The 23337-nt window shown below is 39.2% G+C and overlaps 1 protein-coding gene across 5 annotated transcripts in view; it reads left to right on the top strand.

Annotated features, from left to right (window-relative positions):
- The first annotated feature begins 2771 nt into the window (after positions 1-2771).
- LOC121330659 (protein Jade-1-like) overlaps positions 2772-23337 on the top strand; it is a 37479-nt gene continuing 16913 nt past the window's right edge. The window contains exons 1-6 of one of the 5 annotated variants that reach the window (XM_041277363.1): positions 2772-2888; positions 10418-10491; positions 11505-11590; positions 15677-15834; positions 19187-19377; positions 21616-21827. In XM_041277363.1, coding sequence (XP_041133297.1) covers positions 10443-10491; positions 11505-11590; positions 15677-15834; positions 19187-19377; positions 21616-21827 — 696 coding nt within the window. In that variant the 5' untranslated portion in view covers positions 2772-2888; positions 10418-10442. Of the gene's footprint in view, positions 2975-3625; positions 3762-10417; positions 10492-11504; positions 11591-15676; positions 15835-19186; positions 19378-21615; positions 21828-23337 lie in introns of those variants that run through there. The other 4 variants (XM_041277355.1, XM_041277381.1, XM_041277348.1 and 1 more) reach the window with 4 other exon arrangements.

Genomic DNA, 23337 nt, shown 5'->3' with positions numbered 1-23337 from the left:
GTGATAGACCGTCGCACATTTTCAGCAGCACAAGTGTCTCTAAAGTGGAATTGAATGGGTGTCAGGTTTATTATGAAGCTGTGGTTTCAGCACTTACTTAGACACACTTGAGTACTGACACAGACACAGCCTGTATTAGCCACAAGCTTCAGCTGTTTTACCGCATACAAATGTAATGGTCCGTATAGGATTGTCTTTCAATTCTTAGAACAAAAGTATCTAGTGGTGTAGTGTTACATATGGCAGATGTGTTTCAGCTTGGAGAAGCTGCAGTAGTTTTAGTTTTTTGAAATTTGGGTAAGAAATTTGGGCAAGAAGCAAGGATTGCACGAACAGTAGCAATGTGAGCCTCCTCACCCTATCCCACTGCGAGCAGGCCTCAACCTAGTGAGGAGGTGAGGGAACAGTTCAGTCTCGGTGACCAGAGACTTCTTGCAGGGAATTGTATCCATTTTTTTTAACAATTCATTGGTGTGGACTACTATCTAAATGGAGCCCCCTCCCCAAACATATTTCACATGTGACCTACACCACATTTGAACCCAGGCCCCCACATTTGGAAAACTACTACAGTGAAATACAACTGTTTCTTTATGCAATTTAACTGTACTGTTTATTTTTTAAACCATCAAAATGGCCCAAATAAAATGTGCACAGTTTCCGGCTGAGGAAAATTACTCATCGCAGCCACAGAATGCTTTAGTTTTTCAAGTACTGCCTTAGTCATCTCCTCGTAAGTGGAACTGTGGTTAGTGAAAAAAGCTAAATTGACTTCACAGCAGTTGTGGCTGAAGTCCTCTTATCTACCAAGGAAGTAAAAACACTTTCCATAGATTACAGGATAGATTGTTTGCTTTTTAACTGCTGCTTCTACAACTGAAATGAAAGCAATGCTACTTTCATATGTTAGGAAGTACACACACACACACACAATTGAGGTAATTAACCCCAATTTAAAACAGACTTGTAAGAATATCGATAGAGAGAGAGAGAGAGAGAGAGAGAGAGAGAGAGAGAGAGAGAGAGAGAGAGAGAGAAAATGCAGTTAACAAAATACCAGTAGTTGTAAGAAACAAAAGAGAGGACGATTTGGTAACCAGAGCAACTGGAAGAGTTTCACTTTTGGGCATTGCCTAAGCCAAAACATAGCTCTTCAGCTGTTTCTTTCATTCTTTAAGCTGTAGTCACACACCTGACACGTTTTTTTCTTAAATGTAGAGTGGAGGAGGTTTTTCAGTCTGAGTATATGGCACTCTAGTTCAAACGCCCTCCCCCTCCTCCTCACAAGTACTCTGAACGATGAAGTTGCTCTGATAATGACAGGAGATGGGCCTGTTGCTTGGCTACACTGAACTTGGCAGGGACCCAAAGGCGTCAAGCCAAGCAATGTGTTATCTCTCCAGCACCTGCGTGTTTCATTTTCAGGAATTTACGTGTTGTTGTTGGTTCCTGTTTCAGAATGCACCTCATCTTAATTGAAGGGATGATTTGTAGGAAGATGTGATCCTGGCACCAGAAGGGTGAATTCACAGCTTCCAAATATGACACTTGACTGTCCTTCTGGGCTGTCTCATGAAAAAAAAAAAAAAAAAAAAAAAATTATAATATTTGAAACATGAAAAATATTTATTGATGTCAGCATGGAAGGGTTTGTATTACAATTTCAAATGTGATAGCAACACTAAACTTATTTAACATTCTATACCAAGACTATGTAAAAAAACCAAATCAAAACAAAAAACATACAAACTACTAATATTGGGAATACAAAACAATAATAGAAGAATATCCACCACAATTTGTTTATTTGAACCCACATGTACAGTATCTTCTAGGGCCAGGAAATGTTAAATATTGCATATTTAAAGTCTCCACAAATGGCAGACCATATTCTTTTTCTTTTAAACCATACAACTGTGCACTTTTTAATGGTACAGTATAGTGCAATACCTTACAAGTGCTTTCTATAGCATCTTTTGAACATCAAACCCAGGGGTTTGTTAGACCATGGTACCTGAGAGTATAGTTTGGCTGAGGTGACATACTGTGTACCAGTCATACTCTGTCAGTCATACTCTGGCAATGGCTGGTAAATGTTTCTCCCTGTTGGCTAACATGCTTAGCCAGTACCATGCTTTGGTCTCCCAATACCTTGCTGATGTCCAATGAAATTGGATGTGAAACATTAACAGGCTTTCTGAAAGTAGGGCAAGCAAACCCAGAAATTTATTTAAACTGATATAGTACAATATATCATGTTTTAAAACTACGAAGCGGTGTGTGATTCAATATGTAAATGTAACATTGTTCAGCAGGTTTCATTCAGCCTTGTAAAATGAGTCAATTCTATAGGGACAGGCCTTACCTTTACTGTAAATAGACTGCCTAATAACTCATAACATAATTTGTTGCTAATAACTATGCTGTAATGGTGTTGGGTTGAGAAATAGTACAAAGTAAATTATTTCAAAGGTTCAGTTAAACATGGATTGGTGACTAAACCAAGCAAACCTCTGAGCAATAGACTTTAGCCTAGGAGCCATTAAACCAGTTAGGTGGTATTGCAATTAACATCATAAATTGTAGCAGAAGATGAAATCACATTCTTCCAAAATATTTTTGTACAGACTTAACCCTGTTCTGAATGAATCAACGTAACAACATTGAACGTACGGTACATTTGCTACAATATTAGGGAAAAAGTGCTCCCTCTTGTGGCGTAGTGACACGAAAATGAGTTTAATTCGCAGTCCTTCCTCCATAACAAGTGAGAACGTCAGTCAGGCAGTGTTTGTGTACGAAGGAGAGCTACAGTCTGCTGCTGATGAACTCATAAACGTAGCACCATTTCTTAGATAGAAACTCCACCGCCACGACCAACCATTCCTGTAGGTACTGTCACATTTCTCATTTATTTTATTGGATTTAGCAGAAACGTCGTTTATACACGGATCGCTGCCTTGTATTCCCTTTGGTAAGAGTTTTGGAGTCTGGAGCTTTTTTTTTTTAATGCCGAAGGTCGCTGCCTGGTTGAAATAATATGAGACGTCATTAATATGGCGCCAAAGATTCGGTTGTGAGATATACAGCAACCTCTTGATCCTAGAGTGTAAAATGTATTCGGTCAGAAAAGTTACATGTATTTTTAAACGACAGGGTAAAAATGAAGTTTTGTTGATAGTTATTCCACAATATGATTTTTTTTACGGTTATTTGACGGTACTTTGGATTATTGTATCACTAGTCTATTGTAGTTACAATTTTAAACTGGACAAACTGTAAAATTATATATTTATCCTGAATTTGACATGAAAAGATAAAGGTGCAGCTACTTCGTTATGATGCAAGGTCACGATTTAGGCAAAAAGTTGAGAGTTTTCTGTGTAACTTGTCAGAATTTTCTGCGTGAGCAGACAGTGCAGTTTTCCAGTCTGAGATGACGCTGTTGGCGTTGCCGAATGTGTGTCAGCACATGTCTGAATAAATATCCATGTCAGGGCTGAACAAAGTGCGTGTTTTTGAGCAGACATTGTGCAGCTCAGCGACAAAGTTGTACTCGGTCCTGTACACCTACGTATTAATTACATCATCACAGTACCCCCAAACCACACTTATTACCTAACATACTGCGATGGACACGTGCACGCCTGTGTAACTAGGTGTAATGGCAGTTTGTTTCACCAAATAGCAAGGGTTGGAAAATGATGGATGATGGATAAAGCAGATGCTGCAAGTTTGCACACCGAACAGGTATGATCAAAGTAAGGAATCTGTCATTTCTAAGATTTAAATAAGTTTAAATAATAATTATCTGATCTGAATAAAACACAACAAAACAAAAACGATGACGAGATTAAGGGTTTCGTTTTAAATCTGTGGGTGTAAATGTATGTGAGCTTTTTGGGAACAACGGAAAAATATGTTGCATTTTTTGGAATGGCTAGTTTGAAATGTGAGGAAGGAGTGGCTAAACTATGCAGTAACAGCAGGTGCAGTTGTATAACTACCGGTAGTTTGTACAATCTGCTTGAAACGCTCGGTTTAATTATTCACGTATTTGCACTAAATTACTAAGGACCCGAGGGAATGGTTTTTCTAAAAGAAGGAAAATAATAGAATCAATTAACTGACAGGGGAGTCGTTTTTATAAAACAATAGACATATATTTGTGATGTTCCTCTAGGTATTTTATTTATTTTATAATGTTTGAAATTACTGCGTCTATCACTTTTCTGCATTGTATGTTTGTGATAAATTGGTAAATTGATTTTGTTATTTGGATTTCTAAAGTGTTCCACAGTACGGGCATCATATGTTTTTAACCACCAGGTGGCGTTTCATCAACGTGGAAGTGTGTAAGCGATAGAATGCCTGCAGTAGTAATGTCAGGTTTTACTGTAAAAACCCTCAATTGATAATTGCTATGCATGTATTTTATTTGACATGTGGTGATTTTATATATATATATATATATATATATATATATATATATATATATATATATATATATATATATATATATATATATATATATATATATATATATGTGTGTGTGTGTGTGTGTGTGTGTGTGTGTGTGTGTGTGTGTAAAGTGTAATTGCAAAGGGCTTTCCTGGATCCAGGAATAACTTGGTCTATCTGTTCTTAGGCTCTTTAGATTTATTTAGTGGTATTTCAAAGGTTCTGCTTCTGCACATTTGAATGTATCTGATTTGGGTTGTGACTACCCTAATTGTTTGTCTGGAAACACCACATTGACCGAGATTGATTTAAGTATCTTATTATTGTTCGACAGAACAGCTGCATGGTGTGCTCATTTTCACATAAAATCTGTGCTCATCATTGCCGGTGAACCTGGGAAGTTTGCACTGGGAGTCTGCGGTGTATGGATAGATAAAACTGTGCAAACATAATCTGTAAAGAGATTGCTGTATTTTAAAAGAACAATATAAGTCACAGGTGAGTGTTAAAATAATAGGTGCAGTACAAGAAGCCTGTTTGCAGTTTCATTTTAGGATGGAGGAAGCGTGCCTCTATTACCTTTGGCAGTAAGTTCTGCTTTGTGATAAAATCTGGTGCACAGAAAGCTGTACCGTAGCAGACACCAATTGTTATTATGGGGGTTCTTTGACACTGTAGTACTGGGGCTTTAGCAATTCATTTTCAAGACTTCAGACCCAAAGGCAATATGTAGCCGACTGCACCTCAACACAGTACAGGCTATTCATGCACTTTCCTTCACTATGACTGATCGGGCTAGCGACATATCAGCTTGTTAGATAGGGTGCTGCTTATTTTCACTATTGGTCCACAAAGCAGCGAAACTTTGCCATGTTTTGAATATAAAACACTTATTTTGCTTGAGAATAACCTTATCAGTTGGAAAAGCATGGCTATACCCTAATAACATTTTCCCACAGTAAAGGCACAGCAAAGCGTAAGCATGGTAAAGCATAGATACAGTAAACATTGTAAAGCACAGAGAGGGATGGTAAGCATGTTAAAAAGCACGGCAAACCATGGTGAAACTAGGGTGCATAGTATAATGGTGCATGGGGGAAAAACTGCAAAATTACCAAGAAAAACATTTAAAGGGGTGTTGCCGGGGGGGGGGGTTTCCTCAGCTTACCGCACACCAATGACCCCTGTGGACTGGCCAGGCGCCTGCGGGCTTGCCTGTAAGCTTCCCTGTCCTCCGACACTGTAGCACTGGATTCACTGCATGGCAGGCCTGCAGAATGAAAAGAAACAGTCGGCTGACGGCACACGTTTCAGAGGACAGCGTGTGTTCATCTTCGCCGCTCCCAAGTCAGCACAGGGGGCTGGTAGCGGTGAGCTGAGCTTAAAATACAATTGGATATTTCAGACTGGGAGAAAAACGGGGTAAAATCAATTGGTGACTGCTAAATATAAAAAAAGGTGTTTCCCCTGATTACCCAATTTTGTTTTAAGAATTGTTTTAATTTGAGGATCTATAGAAGAAATATAGACATGAACATTTGATGGTCTTCTTTAGAAATGTGGTGAATGGTGGAGGCAGTCTTTCTGTGTGCTGATTTCATTGTTTTAAATGACAATTCAATTGAATACCTTTTGACAAAGCAGTTAAAGTGAAGCATCCACAGGTTCACATTAGTGTCCCTGTTATATTGGTCATATTTAATATTTATTCTACATTACTTACTGTAATGTCATAATTGCACATTAATTTTGGGTTAGTTACACCATGTGTGTTGCCTTTAATTCCACACTACATAAATCAATACCAGAGTTATTTCATTCTGCATTCCACATATAGACATTCCTGGAGTCTTGTTAACATCCCTCTAAGCTATAACATGTCTGGCTGTTCAGAGTGAGTGAGGAAAAGCTGTGAATGAGTCTTCTTTGTCTGCTGTTGTACAGTCTTCTTACCCTCAGGGCATACTTCTGTCAAACCCTCTGCTGAGTATCCTGTCGTACTACTATTGCATGATCTTGGGGAGATCTTGAGGTGGTATCTTCTGCCCACTGCTTTCTGGAGTTTCTTTATGTGTATTCAACAGCGATCAGGAGGCATCCATTGTCAGAAAAGTTTCATGGATATAGGCTATAGCCTAACAATTACAAGCAGACCTACTGGTGCTCCCTCAGTTTGGCACAGTTTGTATAATTCACAAATGTGGTTGATTCACAGCGAAGCTATGTACGGGTATATTTCATTGTGCAAGCAAACTAGTTCACCACCCTCAATGTTAATATTGAGGCTGCAAAATAATGAGGGAGCAGTACTGCAGACAGTGAACTTGGACTGGATTTGTCATCTTTTTACTGTTTTGGACTGACAGGGTTCTGACAGCAAGCAGCTGAGGGCTAATCTAATGATCCTGTTACTCTACATTTGGTGAAGCTTAAATGATATCATGTGGTGTTCTTTCATTATTCCCTGATGTTTCATGTATTGTAGACTTGCGCTGTTAACAAAACAAAACAAAACAAAACACGTAACCACTTCTGTGTGGAATTTGTGTACTGCACAGTCTAGACCAGCATATTCACTGAATGCTTGATGGTATTTTTCAAATTCACTGCATTCATTTGTTAAGTGCTGTGCTTTCTCATCGTCTCTTTCAGTACGCATGTGCTGAACTGAGTTCATGCACTGTAAATCTATAGTGGCAAATGTGTTCAAAGAGAGAATCCTGAAGGACTGATGTATTGGCTTTCATTTACACAGTGTCACTAGCAGCGTTTATGGAGAGAAGTTGAATGGTCCTGATTTGCTGCCTTTGTACAGCAGTAGAGAGTTGTTGTAATTTATAACTTAAAATGCTCACTTGCAGTGCCGGTGGTTGCCGGTGAGCATCCACAGTTAAATGTGCAATGATTCACATTATTTCTAAGATCTGGCATTGACATTTTGTTTGTGCATGAGTGTTGTGTGCTGTGGTTCATTCTCTCTCAATGATGGAAAGATTCTGTTTGTTTCTTTTTCAGTAATACTGTAATCAACAGCATTTCAAAATAGTCTTATTCATTCTGGGTCAGCAGTGTATCAGTATTATATTGTGGCCTGTTTTCTGTTCAGTACTAAAAATGCTAGTGTTACTTGGGCTTTGAAATACCAACATGAATTAATACATTTATAAAGGAAAAGATCCACTTTTTGATGAAGTATGCTTTCAAGAAATGAGTCTCCATCGAGACAAAATTGCGTGATCCTGGCTATATTATGAATGGCTTTCTGTTTAGGAGCAATCATTCTAAAGCATTTGTTTTAAAAAATATTCTCCAATTGATGCAATATCTGATGCATGAACCTTGTTTTTCTGTGAAGTTATCCTTGTCGCCCGACGCTAGGACAAGAAGATTTGTGTGAGGGACAACAAGTTTTGCCGTTATACTTTGCCTTTTGGACAAATACTTTTTATTTATTTATTTTTCTTATGTTTGTTCTGTTTAAACTCCAGGTACATTTCCAGAGAGCCGCGCAAGTTTCAGAAAACTGAATTGCGGAAGTCTAGCACCTCCACACAATCATACATACTCTTAATACTGTATGTCATTTAAATTTACTAGCAAATGTGTTCCAAACTGCACTGAAAGGAACATTTCTTTAAAGTATATTATACATTTGTTGAAGTGAGGTGGGGTTACAAGGAACCTTTTGGGTGTCTTGAAGAATTTAGTGAACCAGTCAAGCTACTAATTGATTGATTTGTGTTCACTGTTAAATTAAACCAAAATCCTACTTCTACTTTTTTGTGTGTGTTTTGTGCGAATGGGAGGGGGCAAGTAGATTTTTCTAGCATTTTGTCCCTTGAACAAGAAGTTTTTGTTAAAAAATTGGACACCTCTGAATATGTACATTTCTATAGTGATACCGCTGTCTTTATTTTAAAGCATGCTGGTGGAATGATTCTTGTTAACAGAAAAAATAAAAAGTATTTCTGTATCTCCAAACTGAGCCCACGGTATAAATGCATTCAAACTCCTGTAGCAGACTGTTTTTGCAAAACGTATTCTTTGGCAGCGGATTCAACATTTTGTAATTTTACTAATACTGCCAGCAGAGCGATCAAATGACCTTAACACTGCCCTATTGTTAGAGCTCTCACTCTACATCCCGTCTACAGGTAGGCAATCTGTTAGCTCAGATTTGTGAATTTCTGCGTTTATTGACAGTCTGGCAATACTCCCTTGCTACACTTTATTCTTGTTACAGCTGCTGCCTGGCACCTGCTTTTCACTATTAATAGAAAAAAAAAATGCCATTGCTCCCGCGGCCCACCCGACTACAGTTTGGGAACCCCTGCTGTAATCGATGCATTGAGAACACTTTCAAAAACAAGAAGCAAAAAAAAAAAAAAAAATTGCTGAACTTCGAATACAGAACTGAAAGCATGCTTGTGCTAGCAATGTAAGATACACTGTACATGAGGTGTGAGGTTCCAAGTTAGGCATCTGAGCGATTTGTCGATCAATTAATGTTGTATTAAGGCTTGCAGAATAAAAGGCATGGCAATCGATAATCAAATAATTGTTGCATCTCAAGCGTTTTGTGTCAGTTGCTGATTTGCATGTAGTAATGTTTAAGTATATGTGTTGTGCTGGTCTACGGCATTATGTATATTGACCTTGTAACAAAAGAGCTGCATACCACAGTGCTGCTGTGATCAAATACAAGCACTGATCTCGTTGAGCCGGAACCCACCATGAAAAGAGATTGTTTCTATTTCTCAAGTAGTACTTAGCAAGCTGAAACCTGTGGTTGGGTTGGAGGGATTACATTACAGTAGGTATACAGGAGGTGAACTTTTCTGTATGGATAGACAAGGGCAGCTAGCTACACAATGGTACAGGAGCCACTGGAAGTTACCCATGTATCACAGGGGTATGAAACATTATCTGTTACACATATACATGTTAGCATCAGTGTAATTACTTTTCTGGACTCCTGTGGATTCCCTGCATTGAGTGTGCCTTATGAACAATTCATACTGAGACGTGGAACAGAAGAAAGAAGTCTTATGGAGGTCAGACAAGGTTGTGAAGGGGGTGCAGCACTCCTCATCCCTGCTCAAGCAGTGGGCAGTGTTGCATGGTGCTGTTATGGCTTCTGCTTCCAGGAGGGATGAGATCAGGTGAAAAGCTCAGCAATCGCATGTACAAACAAGCCTGTCATCGTTATTACAATACTGTCTGAGCAGGAATGTTGCAGTGATGATTTGCTTGGTAACACCTGGAGTTCCTGTTCCACCTCCCACACAGGCCCCTGGTAACATGTTGTGAGCAATGCACTTCTGCGCTCTTGTCCTTAACAGGATGCCCTGTAGCACTGCTCTTTGCATTATTGACGGTTCACTTTAGTTCTGATCTCGTTCTTCTAATCCTTTAAGTGATGCATGACAGATGCTGCTAGACTTCTCAGTTGAGATTGGCAACAGATGGTATTTCTGGACGTTCTAAGCCCATGCTAAAAGAATGCCAGCTCTGTGGGTTTTCAGGGTTCCACATGGCAGAGTGCACTTAAGACCTGAACACAGAATTACGTTGCGTTATTTTGTTCATGACTTAAAGATACTGACACAATTATTGTACTGTAGGTACGGTACATGCTTACACCTGCAGGTAAGTGCAGTAGACAGTCACGTGTCTCTAATGTCCAAGGTGGTTAATTCTGTGTATTGCTTGTTTTTCCTATTTAAAGGTCCACGCCATTTCAACAAAGCTCTAGACCACTCTGAAGATTTCTAAAAATTGGGGCCTAAACAACATTCTAGTTGTGTTCCTTTAGCCTCATGCAGTAAGTGTTAGTTGTTTCTTGTGCTACAGGTTCTTGTGCTACCTCTGCATCATACAGTATTGAAGGAGCGAGATCCAGCGGTGTGTCACTGTTGCTGCTAATGTTCACCCCCCCACCTTTCTTTTCCTGTAGATTGCCTGTTAGTAACCCAAAGACCATGAAGCGAAGCCAGCTTTCCAGTAGCAGTGAGGACTCTGACAACGGCAGTAAGTGTTTTTGTATATTTTTCTATCTGAATTGTGCTTAGATTTGTTACATTTCTGTGCTGCCGATCAGTAAAATAAAAAAGACAGCCCACCTGTTTACAGTATTCATAGACATGAAGAAAAAATGTGGTACTATTATCGATTTTTAAAAAATTGTTGTTGTTTCACTTTTTTATCATTTTTTTAATTTGTTTTTATCGCATTGATAAAGAAAACCAATGGATGATTATTTATTGTTAATTACATGTAATGCAGTGTAAGAGTGGAACAGGTGCGTTGCAATAAGAACCCCAGGGAACTGATCTATCACTGCAATGAGAACTCGAGACTGGGAGTGCTCCACTTCATGTTTTCTATATACTATAATAAGCTCAGCAGAGTGAATGAGCACACCTTTAGTAGATTCTATCATTCACACCTGTTACCTCAAGAACAGCAAATGGATCACTCGGATATGTGTGTGGTTTTGAGGTTACTTCAGAAATGTTTTCCTATGTACAGTTCTGTCACGTGAAACCTTTATGCATCAAAAAAAACCTCAAAAAACCCCAAAAAACCTTATTGGCTAGAAGTCCTAGATGAGGTTTTTGTATTTTCTTTTTTAAGAGGTTTAAATGTAATGCATGCGGTTTTTTTTGTACAGTATATGTTATTAAATGCAATACTGCAAAGCCTGTAATTCACAAAATGGAAATGACTCGCAATGGAAAAGCAATTTAATAATTTCATTGGACTGTACTAAGATGGTGCATGTGATAAAAACCACGTCGGCCATTTAAAGGATTTTCACTGTTTTGGGTGATGCTGGCAGGAGCAGATATTAAAATGGAGCTGGGTTACTCATAGGCAATGGTATGAATCACCCAGCTTTAATTCCATTGCGAGCAGCTCTGACTATTATGTTTTATAGATGGATTGAGTGTACTGTACATTTTCTACTCTGAATGTGTAATTTTTTTTAGCTTTTGTACATACTGCATCAGAGTAAAGAACTGTGTTCTATTATCATGCAGGTCATTCTACCTCCTGGTCACAGCATTCCAAATCTCAACACAGGAGGAACTCCTGGTCCCGACATGAAGATAGAAAACCGTCTGAGGTTAGTTCTGAAACAGCCTGTTCTTTTTGTATAACTTTAAAACAGATTGTATTAAAGAGCCGGTAACAGTGTAACACTACCTGTAAAATACCTTTGCTGTGCTGTTTCATGTACTCCCAGATCACCTGAAATAACTTGCAGTGCTTTTCCTGCATTATGAAATGCACTGGGCAACTCCCAAAGCTTGGTGGTATGTTTTCATTTTTGGCAATTAGCGTCTTCATTTTTTCCCACTCAGTTAGTAGCTCAGTGCTGCCCGATAAAAGCCAGTTAATTCTCCTGTTATTGTCAATCGAGAGTTCCCCCAAACTTTTAGACACTTCTCTCGTTGCTAGGATATGGCCTGCCATCACATGCAGCAGGGTCATCTAGGATGAATGAACTAGAAGGTCTATTGGTTTTATTTTTTTATTTTTAGACACTGTTAAAACATTTTTTTTTTTAATTTTCATAAAAAGTACAACACTATAAAGTTTAAACTATGAGGCTCATTGGTGGGACAAGCATTCTGGTGTTACTGAACATGGGCCATAAAAGATGTGTTGGTTAAATAAATGACATGTTCCTCTGAAAGGAACAAGCAAACTTGCATTTAAATCAAACTTCCCAACGGGCCTGCAAAATAAGCATGGGCTTCTCTTTAAGTAATGTCTGTTAGTCTTTTTCATTGTAGATGTTGTCTAGTCCCCCACTCATTAACAATCTGAGCGCTTGTGGCAAAGTGGTTGGTAAGGGGAACAGGTGTAGCAGTTATGCGATGCAGGAGTGATGAACAGACAACAGTGATTCAGTGAACAAGTGTTTATTTGTGCTGTTTCCAGGTCTGGCGACCGTCAAATAATAAATCCCCGGCCGTACACAACAATGTGTAAAGCGCGGGGATGGCGAACACAGTACAGTCTCACACACAAACAAAGGCACGGTCACCAGTCCTGGGTGATATTCAAACGTGCAGGTGCTCTGTGCAGTGGTGCTCCGGATAGTGCTTTACATGGCGACAGCTCCGGAGGTGTGCGTTAACTGTCTAGTGGTGCGAAAAAGACAGACAATTATAAACAAACAAAGACAACACACAACACGCAATACACTCTGAGAGCTCCTCTCTCAGTCCTTCTCTCCTCACGTTACCCAAACGAAGGAAAAGATCAGCATTACCCTGGCCCCTATATGTAATCCCGCATGATATCTAGGTAAACGGTTGCAGCTGCCTTATTACATGCAGCTGCCTCTCGTTTACCTTTCAAATCAATACGGTCTTACAACAGAGTCGCGCTTCTTTCCAGGCTGACCCACTTCCCTGACCCGGAAACGAACTGTCAGGCCAGCCCTTCCAGATACTTCTCCTCTCGTTCTTTAGCGCCCTCACAGGTCGGGAGGAAGATTCATCACAGAACTCATGTTTCCGTCACAGCGCTCCATAGTCGAATTAAAGTTTCCTCATGTGAAATGTTATACTTGGAAGCAATAATGTTAACATCTAAATAACAAGGGCGGGCCAAAAGTCAAGCAACAGATGGATTATTACCCCTTTCTTTTTGGAGCAAATTTTCATCCTTATTCTTGAACATGTTTTGGAGCGCATCTGAGACATGAGCACGGACGTTTTCTCACGTCACAGGTGTTCCAAAGAAAACAAAGTGACCGACATCCACATGCATGTAAAAATGTGAGTTTGACGGATGGACAAGTGACCTTAGATAGAGCCAAATATGGATTTAAGGTTGCCTTCACTACATTATATCCCCATCACCAGGGAAGTGCATCCCAAGGATGAGATGATGAAGGGCAGGCGTCTTTGGGACATGATCTTGCAGTAAAAATGTGGCACTGTTTAGCCATTTTCAGAAACTCATACATTTACATTTCTCTCCACTAGATGTAGCAGTTGGTTGCATTGGACCATGTATGCAACACACATTTATCTGTAGAATTATTTAATTTGTTGTGATTTGATACAAATGTGTAATGACAGATTTTTTTTTTTTCAAAACCAGGAAGCAACAGACTGCGATGCTCAGTGAATATACAAATGTATAATGTGTAAATGAGGGGGAGTGGCGCATCCAGTAAAGGCGCTCCGCGTGGAAAACAGGGTGCACATTATAGCCTGAAGATCGCTGGTTCGAATCCAGGCTATGTCATTGCCGATCGTGTCTGGGGGTCCCTAGGAGGCGGCGCACAATTGGCCAGCAGGGCAATCCACGGTTCACCGCTCACCAGCAACCCCTGTAGCTGATAGGATGTCTGTGGGTCTGCAGTGGAGCCATTCAGATCTGTGTTGTCCTCCGGCACTGTAGGTCTGGTGGCTTTGCTGTGGATCCGCAGTGCAGAAGATGACGGATTGACAGGAACACATTTCGCTTGTTTCAGCCTCCATTTCCCGAGTGGTGAACTGGGTTAAAATACACTGAATAAAAATATAAACGTAACATGTAATATGTTGGTCCCATGTTTCATGAGCTGAAATAAAAAATCCCAGAAATTTTCCATATGCATAAAAAGCTTATTTCTCTAATTTCTGAGCATTTCTCCTTTGCCAAGATAATCCATCCACCTGACAGGTGTGGCATATCAAGAATCTGATTAAACAGCATGATCATTAATTAATTACACAGGTGCACCTTGTGCTGGGGACAATAAAAGGCCACTCTAAAATGTGCAGTTTTGTCACACAACACAATGTCACAGATGTCTCAAGTTTTGAGGGCGCATGCAATGGCATGCTGACTGCAGGAATGTCCACCAGAGCTGTTGCCAGAGAATTGAATGTTCATTTCTCTACCATAAGCCACCTCCAACGTCATTTTAGAGAATTTGGCAGTACGTCCAACAGGCCTCACAACCGCAGACCATGTGTAACCACGGCAGCCCGGGACCTCCACATCCGGCTTCTTCACCTGCGAGATCGTTTGAGACCAGCCACCCAGACAGCTGATGAAACTGTGGGTTTGCACAACCGAAGAATTTCTGCACAGACTGTCAGAAACCGTCTCAGGGAAGCTCATCTGCGTGCTCGTTGTCCTCACCAGGGTCGAGACCTGACTGTAGTTTGGCATCATAACAGGCTTCAGTGGGCAAATGCTCACCTTTGATGGCCACTGGCACGCTGGAGAAATGTGCGCTTCATGGATGAATCCTGGTTTCAACTGTACCGGGCAGATGGCAGACTGCATGTATGGCGTCTTGTGGGTGAGCGGTTTGCTGATGTCAACGTTGTGAATAGAGTGCCCCATGGTGGTGGTGGGGTTATGGTATGGGCAGGCATAAGCTACGGACACAAACACAATTGCATTTTATCTATAGCAGTTTGAATGCACAGAGATCACCGTGACGAGATCCTGAGGCCCATTGTCGTGCCATTCATCCGCCGCCATCACCTCATGTTTCAGCATGATAATGCACGGCCCCATGTCACAAGGATCTGTACACAATTCCTGGAAGCTGAAAATGTCCAGTTCTTCCATGGCCTGCATACTCACCAGACATGTCACCCATTGAGCATGTTTGGGATGCTCTGGATCGACGTGTATGACAGCATGTTCCAGTTCCCGCCAATATCCAGCAACTGCGCACAACCATTGAAGAGGAGTGTGACAACATTCCACAGGCCACAATCAACAGCCTGATCAACTCTATACAAAGGAGATGTGTCGCGCTGCATGAGGCAAATGGTGGTCACACCAGATACTGACTGGTTTTCTGATCCACGCCTTTTTTTTTTTTTTTTTTTTAAGGTATCTGTGACCAACAGATGCATATCTGTAGTCTCAGTCATGTGAAATCCATAGATTAGGGCCTAATGAATTTATTTCAATTGACTGATTTCCTTATATGAACTGTAACTTCTTTGAAATTGTTGCATGCTGCATTTATATTTTTGTTCAGTGTAATTATTGGGCATTTCAGATTAGGGAGAAGACCAGGATAAAAACCATTGACGACGAAAAAAAAGTCTAATTGAATAAATAAGTGAAGCCGCGTATTTACCTTCTGCTGCCATGGTTACCTCTGGTTGCATGCTGTTACACCATGGTTTCTTCCTGCTGTTGAACAGTGCATATGTCAACTGTCTGTCTCTTGTTACAGGTGTTCAGAACAGACTTGATCACTGCTATGAAGGTGCATGATTCCTGCCAGCTGAACCCGGTTGAATACTACATCCTGGCAGACCCATGGAGGCAGGAGTGGGAGAAGGGAGTTCAAGTGCCAGTCAGCCATGAGTCCATACCAGTGCCCGTCCTTCGGTACGTAGCAGACTACGACCGCCAGTACGCAGAGGGAGGGAGTCGTAGTTTTCCATGATTAAAATGGTCGCAAATGCAACAAAACATTTTTTTTTTGGCAACTGTCTTTTTACGGTTTGGCGTCGTTGGCATCTGTAACCTCAAAAATGCTGCCTCTCCCTTTAAAACGTCAATAATGCGCTGTGACATCAGTGTGTAAAGTAAAAATAAATAAATAAATGCCAGCATATCACTGATATCAAAGTGAAGTGCGAGAAGAACAGCAGTAATGCGATTGAATACAAATGTCTGGAAGTCTCCAGAGGTGCAGTATTAAAACCAGCAGAAAATGAAATACGGGAACCCCCAATAGAGAAGCTTGTACGAGTTGGTCAACCTGTCATCACACCTACTACTACTGCCCTCTCCATTTCAGTGATGCGATAACTCGGCAAGCATTATATAACAACACACTTCACTTGGACCCCTGACTTAAGATGGCTGCCATTTTGAAGTAGGGACGCACCGAATCCAAGTTTTTGGGATTCGGCCGAATACCGACTCCATCTCAAAAGATTCAGCCGAATACTGAACAGAATACCGAATCTACAAAAACTGTCAAGAAACTGAAGGAAACTGTTGAATGAAAAACAGACTGGCGGCTACTAACAAAGGACGCGCACATTCTATAGTTTTGAGCCTTTTAGTTAACAGTATCTTTATTACCGAATGGAACTACTGGGTGTGCAGTCATATTCCCGGTACCACTAGTTAAAAATCTCATAAAGTGCTTTATTTTTAAATTCTCCACACAGTTGTATCAAGTCTGTAAGATCTTGCGTGCGTGCTAAAGAGAGACAGTCCGCTGCCATGTTTGTTACCTACTTTAAATTACTTTATGATTTCAGCTGCCTTTAAGTAAGATGACACTGGCTGCAACTGCATTATTGTTTTTTTAAACACAAATAAGCATCTTACACTACTTGGTTTGATTAAACGAGTAGTACACAACCAAATATTAAAGCTGATTAATTTCAACAAACAACAACTTTAGTGAAAAAAATATTGTAGCCTACTTCAATCGGAACATTAGCCTGCTATATTATATTAAACACAAACAATAAAACAAATAATAACGATCTTGTTCTCTCTTGCCTTTTTCAATGAGTATAATTTAATTAATAGAAAATAAAAACATACTAAGATAACAACTACCTAGCCTAAGTTTAATTAATCGTTTTTGTAATCTACCAGCGGCTTCTGTTGCATACACATCACTGAAATAATAGCACAGACCATGGGTCAAACCAATGTTTGTTTTGGGGTGTGTATTTTTTTTCTCTTTTCTTAATCAATGTCGTCCTTCTGGAGTCCTCTGAATGCCTTATCATTTTTTTAAACCATTTAAATGCAAAACCATAACAAAACATATACACAGGCTTTTAAAAAATATATATATATTATTTCTCTTGCAGTTGCCTTTAGTTATTTTTTCTGCATGCACTACTACTTTGTATATGATGTAGAATACGTGAATGTAAACATCTAACACTAGTACGTACAAAACTTTTTCAAATAAACGTGTTATGATTTTGAATGTGCGTTTTTTTGGGACGGTATTATTGTCATTGCTTGAGCCCCAGCACCTCTTTCTTTACAAATTAAGCACTGCTGAGTGGAGCTATATCCCTGAATAAGATTTGCATTTGATACTTACACAGTGTACCGCTAGCCCTCTCCCCTCACAACAGAAATGTCAAAATACCAAACCGTTTACCTTTAAAGAGCTGCATCTTTGCCATAATAATCCGCTATTTTCTTTAATGACGTTTCAACCTGTGACACCTGATCTGAAAGCTATTAGGAAAAACTACCATAATGAGTGACCTGAATCTCCTGCAAAATAAAACCCACGTTGATTTAAATGCACTGTGAGTGTAGCACATATCAAATAGGCTACAAAAAATTTAAAACATTATTTTAATGAAACACAGAAGTTCCCAAATGGTTCAACTTGTATTGGCATATTACAATAACGTAAAATTTTATTTAGTAAAGCATATTGTTCAACAACGTCTTGCACATCTGACAGTTATAAAGTTACACAAAATATATATTTCTGTGCACCGTTTTTTTAAAAAAAAAATTATAACACGTTGACAGACAAAGCAACAAAGCACAAAAGTCTACAACAGTTTGCTGTTACTGTATATTACAAGTTTACTGCATAACTTTACTCCATGAAAAGTGTGATGTGAATGTGCTGTTGCATAGGGGTGTGTGTTTGCATTCAGCAGCTGCGTGGCTGTTTAGTGCGTGCGCCACCAGTAATTTAGGGAGTTGAGAGCTGCAACGGTTCATCAAACATGTTCTTGTTATTAAATACAAAAGTTTCGATTGATACCGGATTCGTGTCTTATTTAAAGAAGAACTGCACACATTGGAGGGATATATTGAAATGGATGTGCATCAGGGCACATGTAGGATTCAGTATTTGTCTGAATCCGAACGCTGCTCAAAAAGTAAGTGTACGGGCCGAATCCGAAACCGAATCCTGGATTTGGAGCATCCCTATTTTGAAGTCCTAATGCTTTGAGATATTGCCTTTGTACTCGTCACATAGGTGTAATCTTTGAGTCTCTAGGTGATGTTCGAGAGTGGGTATTAGAGGAAAAATTAACCCTTTACTCACAAAGACTGCAAAGATTCTGCTGCCACAGCTTCAAAGCCTTGAATCTCAGAAGTTACAGCTGCATGGAAAGTACAGTTTGAGTTATTGCTTTTATTATTATTAGTTTATTTGTCAGATACCTTTATCCAAGGCAACTTACCAGTGTTACAGGGCAATACAAGGTTGCAGTGCAAAAGCAATATTTAAATACAGTATAGTTTACAGTAATTGTCAATTTTTGGTAAACGGGTATATCCTTTGATTTTCTTACGTAAGTTCCATCACAGAAACCCAGAGAATAAAACATATTAATTTATTTGAGTCAGTATTGTTTTTACTACTGTAGTTTATTCATAATACTTACACAGGAAATGAAACAAGCCTATATTGAGACATGATTTGAGGGCTACAATATATTGACCCAAGTAGTTTCTAAAGCTATTTAATTCTGGTTCCTGTATGAAGGAGCAATATTCTACAACAAAGATCTATATCAACTTTGCCAGATTTAGTTTGCCATGTGTAGTGATGAGTCTCTTTGTACTTATCCCATTGGGATAAAACTCGGTTTGGAAATCTCTTATGTGTGTGGTGAATGTAGGACATTGAGGTCTGTCATATTGCTAGGACTTAATTTTGCTTGGGATCTATGGTACTAACTTGCTTGTTGATTCTGTTTTGTTGTTTTTTGTTTTTTTCTAGAAGTGTGGCTGAGAAGGACAAGGCAGTCATGTTTACTAGATCGAGGAAGTTAATACGCTCATCAGGTTCTGAGCCACCGGAACTGGGGTACGTAGACATCCGTACCCTGGCCGACAGCATGTGTCGCTACGACTTGAACGAAACGGACGTAGCCTGGCTGGAGGTCATCAATGAAGAATTCAGGGAAATGGGTATGGCGCTTTATTATTATTGTTATTATTATTATTATTTTTATTATTATTATTATTATTATTATTAATTATTATAGTAGTAGTAGTAGTATATGGGTTAGTTACTGATAGTTATAACAGTGTATAGATCAGTGGACTCAGTCAGATCAGTCATATTTTCTGTTTTGTTTTCTCTTTTTTTGAGATTTGTTTGTTTTTCATTTACACTGGCTTCCCTCTTTTAAAGGAAAAAGACACCCCCCCCCATTTATATACAATGCAGCCATAAGCGGCCTGCGTTCCAGTAAAAGCATTGTACAGGAATCCACACCTCTTACAGTGTTTATGCTGTGTTAACTTGGGCACTCAGCATGAAGGGGATTGCCCACGGCTCTGGTTACTTTGATCACAGCTGGGACCGAGACTTCAGTCAGACTCTTGCATAACTTCACGTAATTGCCTGCTGGTAAAAGCTGTGAGTGAGGACCAGTGCTGTATGGAGGGAGATAATGAGTGAGGCTGTACTGAAAACTGCAGAGCCAACCAACCACTGCATTGCATAACTTTTAGTGTTCATTTCTGGGAAGTATGTGTATTTAAACAATTGCAATTTTGGGTGCCTGTTCAGGACCTGTAGCAGACTGAAGTTTAAAAAGTAAAACATACTGGGTAAAAAAATCAATACAAAAATATTCCCTGCTGAAAACTTCTGCAACTCATGCTGACCTGCTGTCAATCAGCAAGAGATGGGAATTGGAAAGCAGGTGTGCTGGTTTAACAGGTGAAATAGAAAAAAACTCTGCTTTACAGAAATTAGATAAGCGATTAAATCCATTTTCTTTTTGTGTCTCTTACATTTTATGCGCATTAGCAAAACTGGTAAGAATTTTTCTTGTATTCAAAATGTTTTGGTTGTTTTTTTTGTTTTTTTTTTTCTTTCATTTTAGGATGAGCAGGTATTTCAGAGACAACATAGAATTAAAAACAGCTGTTTCTTGTGGGTGTTCACTTCCTGTGCTAACTCGGAATTTGGGTCCAGCGTTACATCCAGTGACCTCTTCAGCATACGAATTGAGAAGACAGTACCAAGAAGCTACCATATATACGAAGCATCAAAAGAAACTTATCACTACTATAACACATTTATTTTTGAAAGGTATATAAATGATGGACATTGCCAAAATGTTTTTAGTTTCTTTTTAATCACTCGGTCATTCATCCTTGACCATGACACGCTTGAGTGACTATGACTGAAGCATATGCACTTAATCACCTAATTAGTGAGACCGCTGATTGGACACTGGATATGGAGAGATTTCAGCTGTTGAACTGCAAGCTTGAATAAAAGCAATAAAGAAAATCGCAGGAAAACAAAACAAAACAATATGCCACATCTGTCAAGAGAGCAGCTCCTTCGTGCAATCAGCATGTTGGAGGCTGGACTAGAGCAGCGTACTGTGGCTCGCTGTCTTGGGTGCTCACAGCCAGAAATTTCAAACCTGGCAAGATGGTATAACCAGACATACTCTGTCAATGACAGGCCGCGAACTGGGAGACCAAGAGTCACAACACCTGCCCAAGATCGACAGATCATTTTGCAGCATCTTCATGATGTCAGTTGTTAATCAGCACAATAAAAAGTCACTACACCTGCTCTAAAACAGAGTTTGTCATTTTTCGATCACATCTAGTGAATTTTATCCAAATATAAGTGATAAGTTTCTTTTGATGCTCAGTATATTATCTTTTGCTCTGTAGTGTTGAACTTGAAAAATCTGTATAACTGGAATTAAAAAAACAAAAACAACAAACCATAACAACCAATGAACCATCAGATTCATTTAAAAGCCTTTGAGATATGAGAAAAGACAAAGGGGTAGATTTCTATCACATGGTTTTTTGTAGACCCCGTTTGCACCAATCTTAGATTTTAGATAGTCATAGATTAGGATTCATCATGTTCTATGAAACCTGATGTCTTGAGATTAATAAATAAAAACTACTACAGATATTACATTTTAATAATAAACTAGCACTCGACTCTTGTTTTTAGAGGTGAATTCATAAACAAGACTCGAAGATAAGCACTGGTTGAGAAACATTTGGAAACCCAATTTGTGTAGTACCCCTGGTTGCTGAGTACGTGGAGTGTTACAGGAGGGTAAATGAGATCTTATTTCTGAGTGCTGTGTTCTTGTAATAATGGTGAATTGATGTGGATAGCAAATGAAACATACCCAAGGAGATTGAATTCTGTAGGTTTGCCAGAAGTGGATGAACTCACCATGGAAAGGGTCATGGAAGAATTTGAGAGGCGTTGTTATGACAACATGAACCACGCCATGGAAACTGAGGAGGGACTGGGCATTGAGTACGATGAAGATGTTGTTTGTGATGTCTGCCAGTCACCTGATGGGGAAGACGGGAATGAAATGGTCTTCTGTGACAAATGCAACATTTGTGTACACCAGGTATGCCAGCAATACAGTTAAAGTTATTCAGTACAGTAACTGGATTCTTTGTATTTGTTGTTTACAACCCATCCAATCTCTTCATTGTCGTAAAATATTTCAGTTCTGTAGCGTGTGAAATGGAACAAGTTTAAGCTGACAAAAAAAAACTACGCCAATCAAGGAGACTATGTCAGATGAGATATAATAGGCCTAATTATGCTATTAGGATAATTAAGCAGCTTTTAGCAATGACATCACAATAGCAGCTTTGCCAAGCTTGAAATTCAGAGCTCCCCACAGCAATGACAATGCTTAATCCTTAAAACAAAAACAATTAATACTAGTAATCTATCAGAAAGAGTAAATGGTAAATTTATTCATGGTTTTTCATGAGTAACATAAATTATGAATTGATTATTTTTTCCACGTAGAACCACTGTGTATTCTCTGTATTCCAAAAACTGCCAGCAGGTTCCAATTAGCCCAGCCAAACACAAACTAAATTAAATAAAATAATTGCAAAAGTGATATATTTGCATGTAAAAGGTAAGTTAGAAAAAATGTTTCTGAGATTTTTTTTTCTGTATTTGTTTTTGAGAGCAGTGTTATTTAGTAGTGTCATTTTGGTCTTTGTATTTCAGAAGTTTAACCCTTTGCGGTCCAGTGTCGGACCAGGCCCAACATTACAGTTTTCCCTTTCCATTCCGATGTCGGTCCCTTTCTGACATCATCAAAAAGACACAGGTCTCTAGTTGTTATTTTCTACTGAAAAAGCAGAGAAAACCTTTCAATTTCGATAGGAGCCGAATGAAACCGAAAAAAAATCTTGTAGCCCCATGCACTACAGAGATAACATGGACATAACAAAGGAGAGCTGCTTCCACATCCAGTGCTCAAAGAATATCACAGACATTTGCAGAGCTTTTCGAGATGTTATAGTAATAAAATAATGACTTGGATCACATTATTGAGGAGTTTGGTGATAAAACAAATGATCAGGAAAGGATTTATCAGTTTGCACGTCTATAAAGAGGTATGTGTAAAATACAGCAAACAAGGGGTGGAGCTTGGCTGGAGATGCAGTACTGAGTGTCCTTTTGCGATTCAGTGCCTTTAAACCTTTTCACTTTTTACGTTTTATGTGAAAAAAAAATAATAATTGAAACAATGCGTGTAAAATAAACAGCCCGTCTGAAAATAAATTGGACCAGACGTTCCTGACAAGCACTGAATAAATGGACTGCAAAGGGTTAAAGTCTGTTTACACATGTCGGTGCATTTGTATTTACTTATTAACAGTACTTTCCAAACAGTTTGTACCTGTTTGTTACAGTAGATTATAGGTTTCAGACTGTGTTAGCAGTGACCACTCAACCCTGCAAAAAGCACCTCTCCTACTGAGATCACAGTTACTGCCGGCAAAACCAAAGAGAAGCCATCTTCATAGTACACACACAGTTCAGAAGGCATACGCATCCCAGAATGGCTGGAGGCATATTTTTTAAATAGTGCATAACTTCTTAAAATG

Source organism: Polyodon spathula, chromosome 2, assembly GCF_017654505.1.
Source record: "Polyodon spathula isolate WHYD16114869_AA chromosome 2, ASM1765450v1, whole genome shotgun sequence".
Taxonomy (NCBI): domain Eukaryota; kingdom Metazoa; phylum Chordata; class Actinopteri; order Acipenseriformes; family Polyodontidae; genus Polyodon; species Polyodon spathula.
The sequence above is the reverse complement of the archived record's forward strand: the minus strand, read 5'-3'. Positions and strand labels throughout refer to the sequence as shown.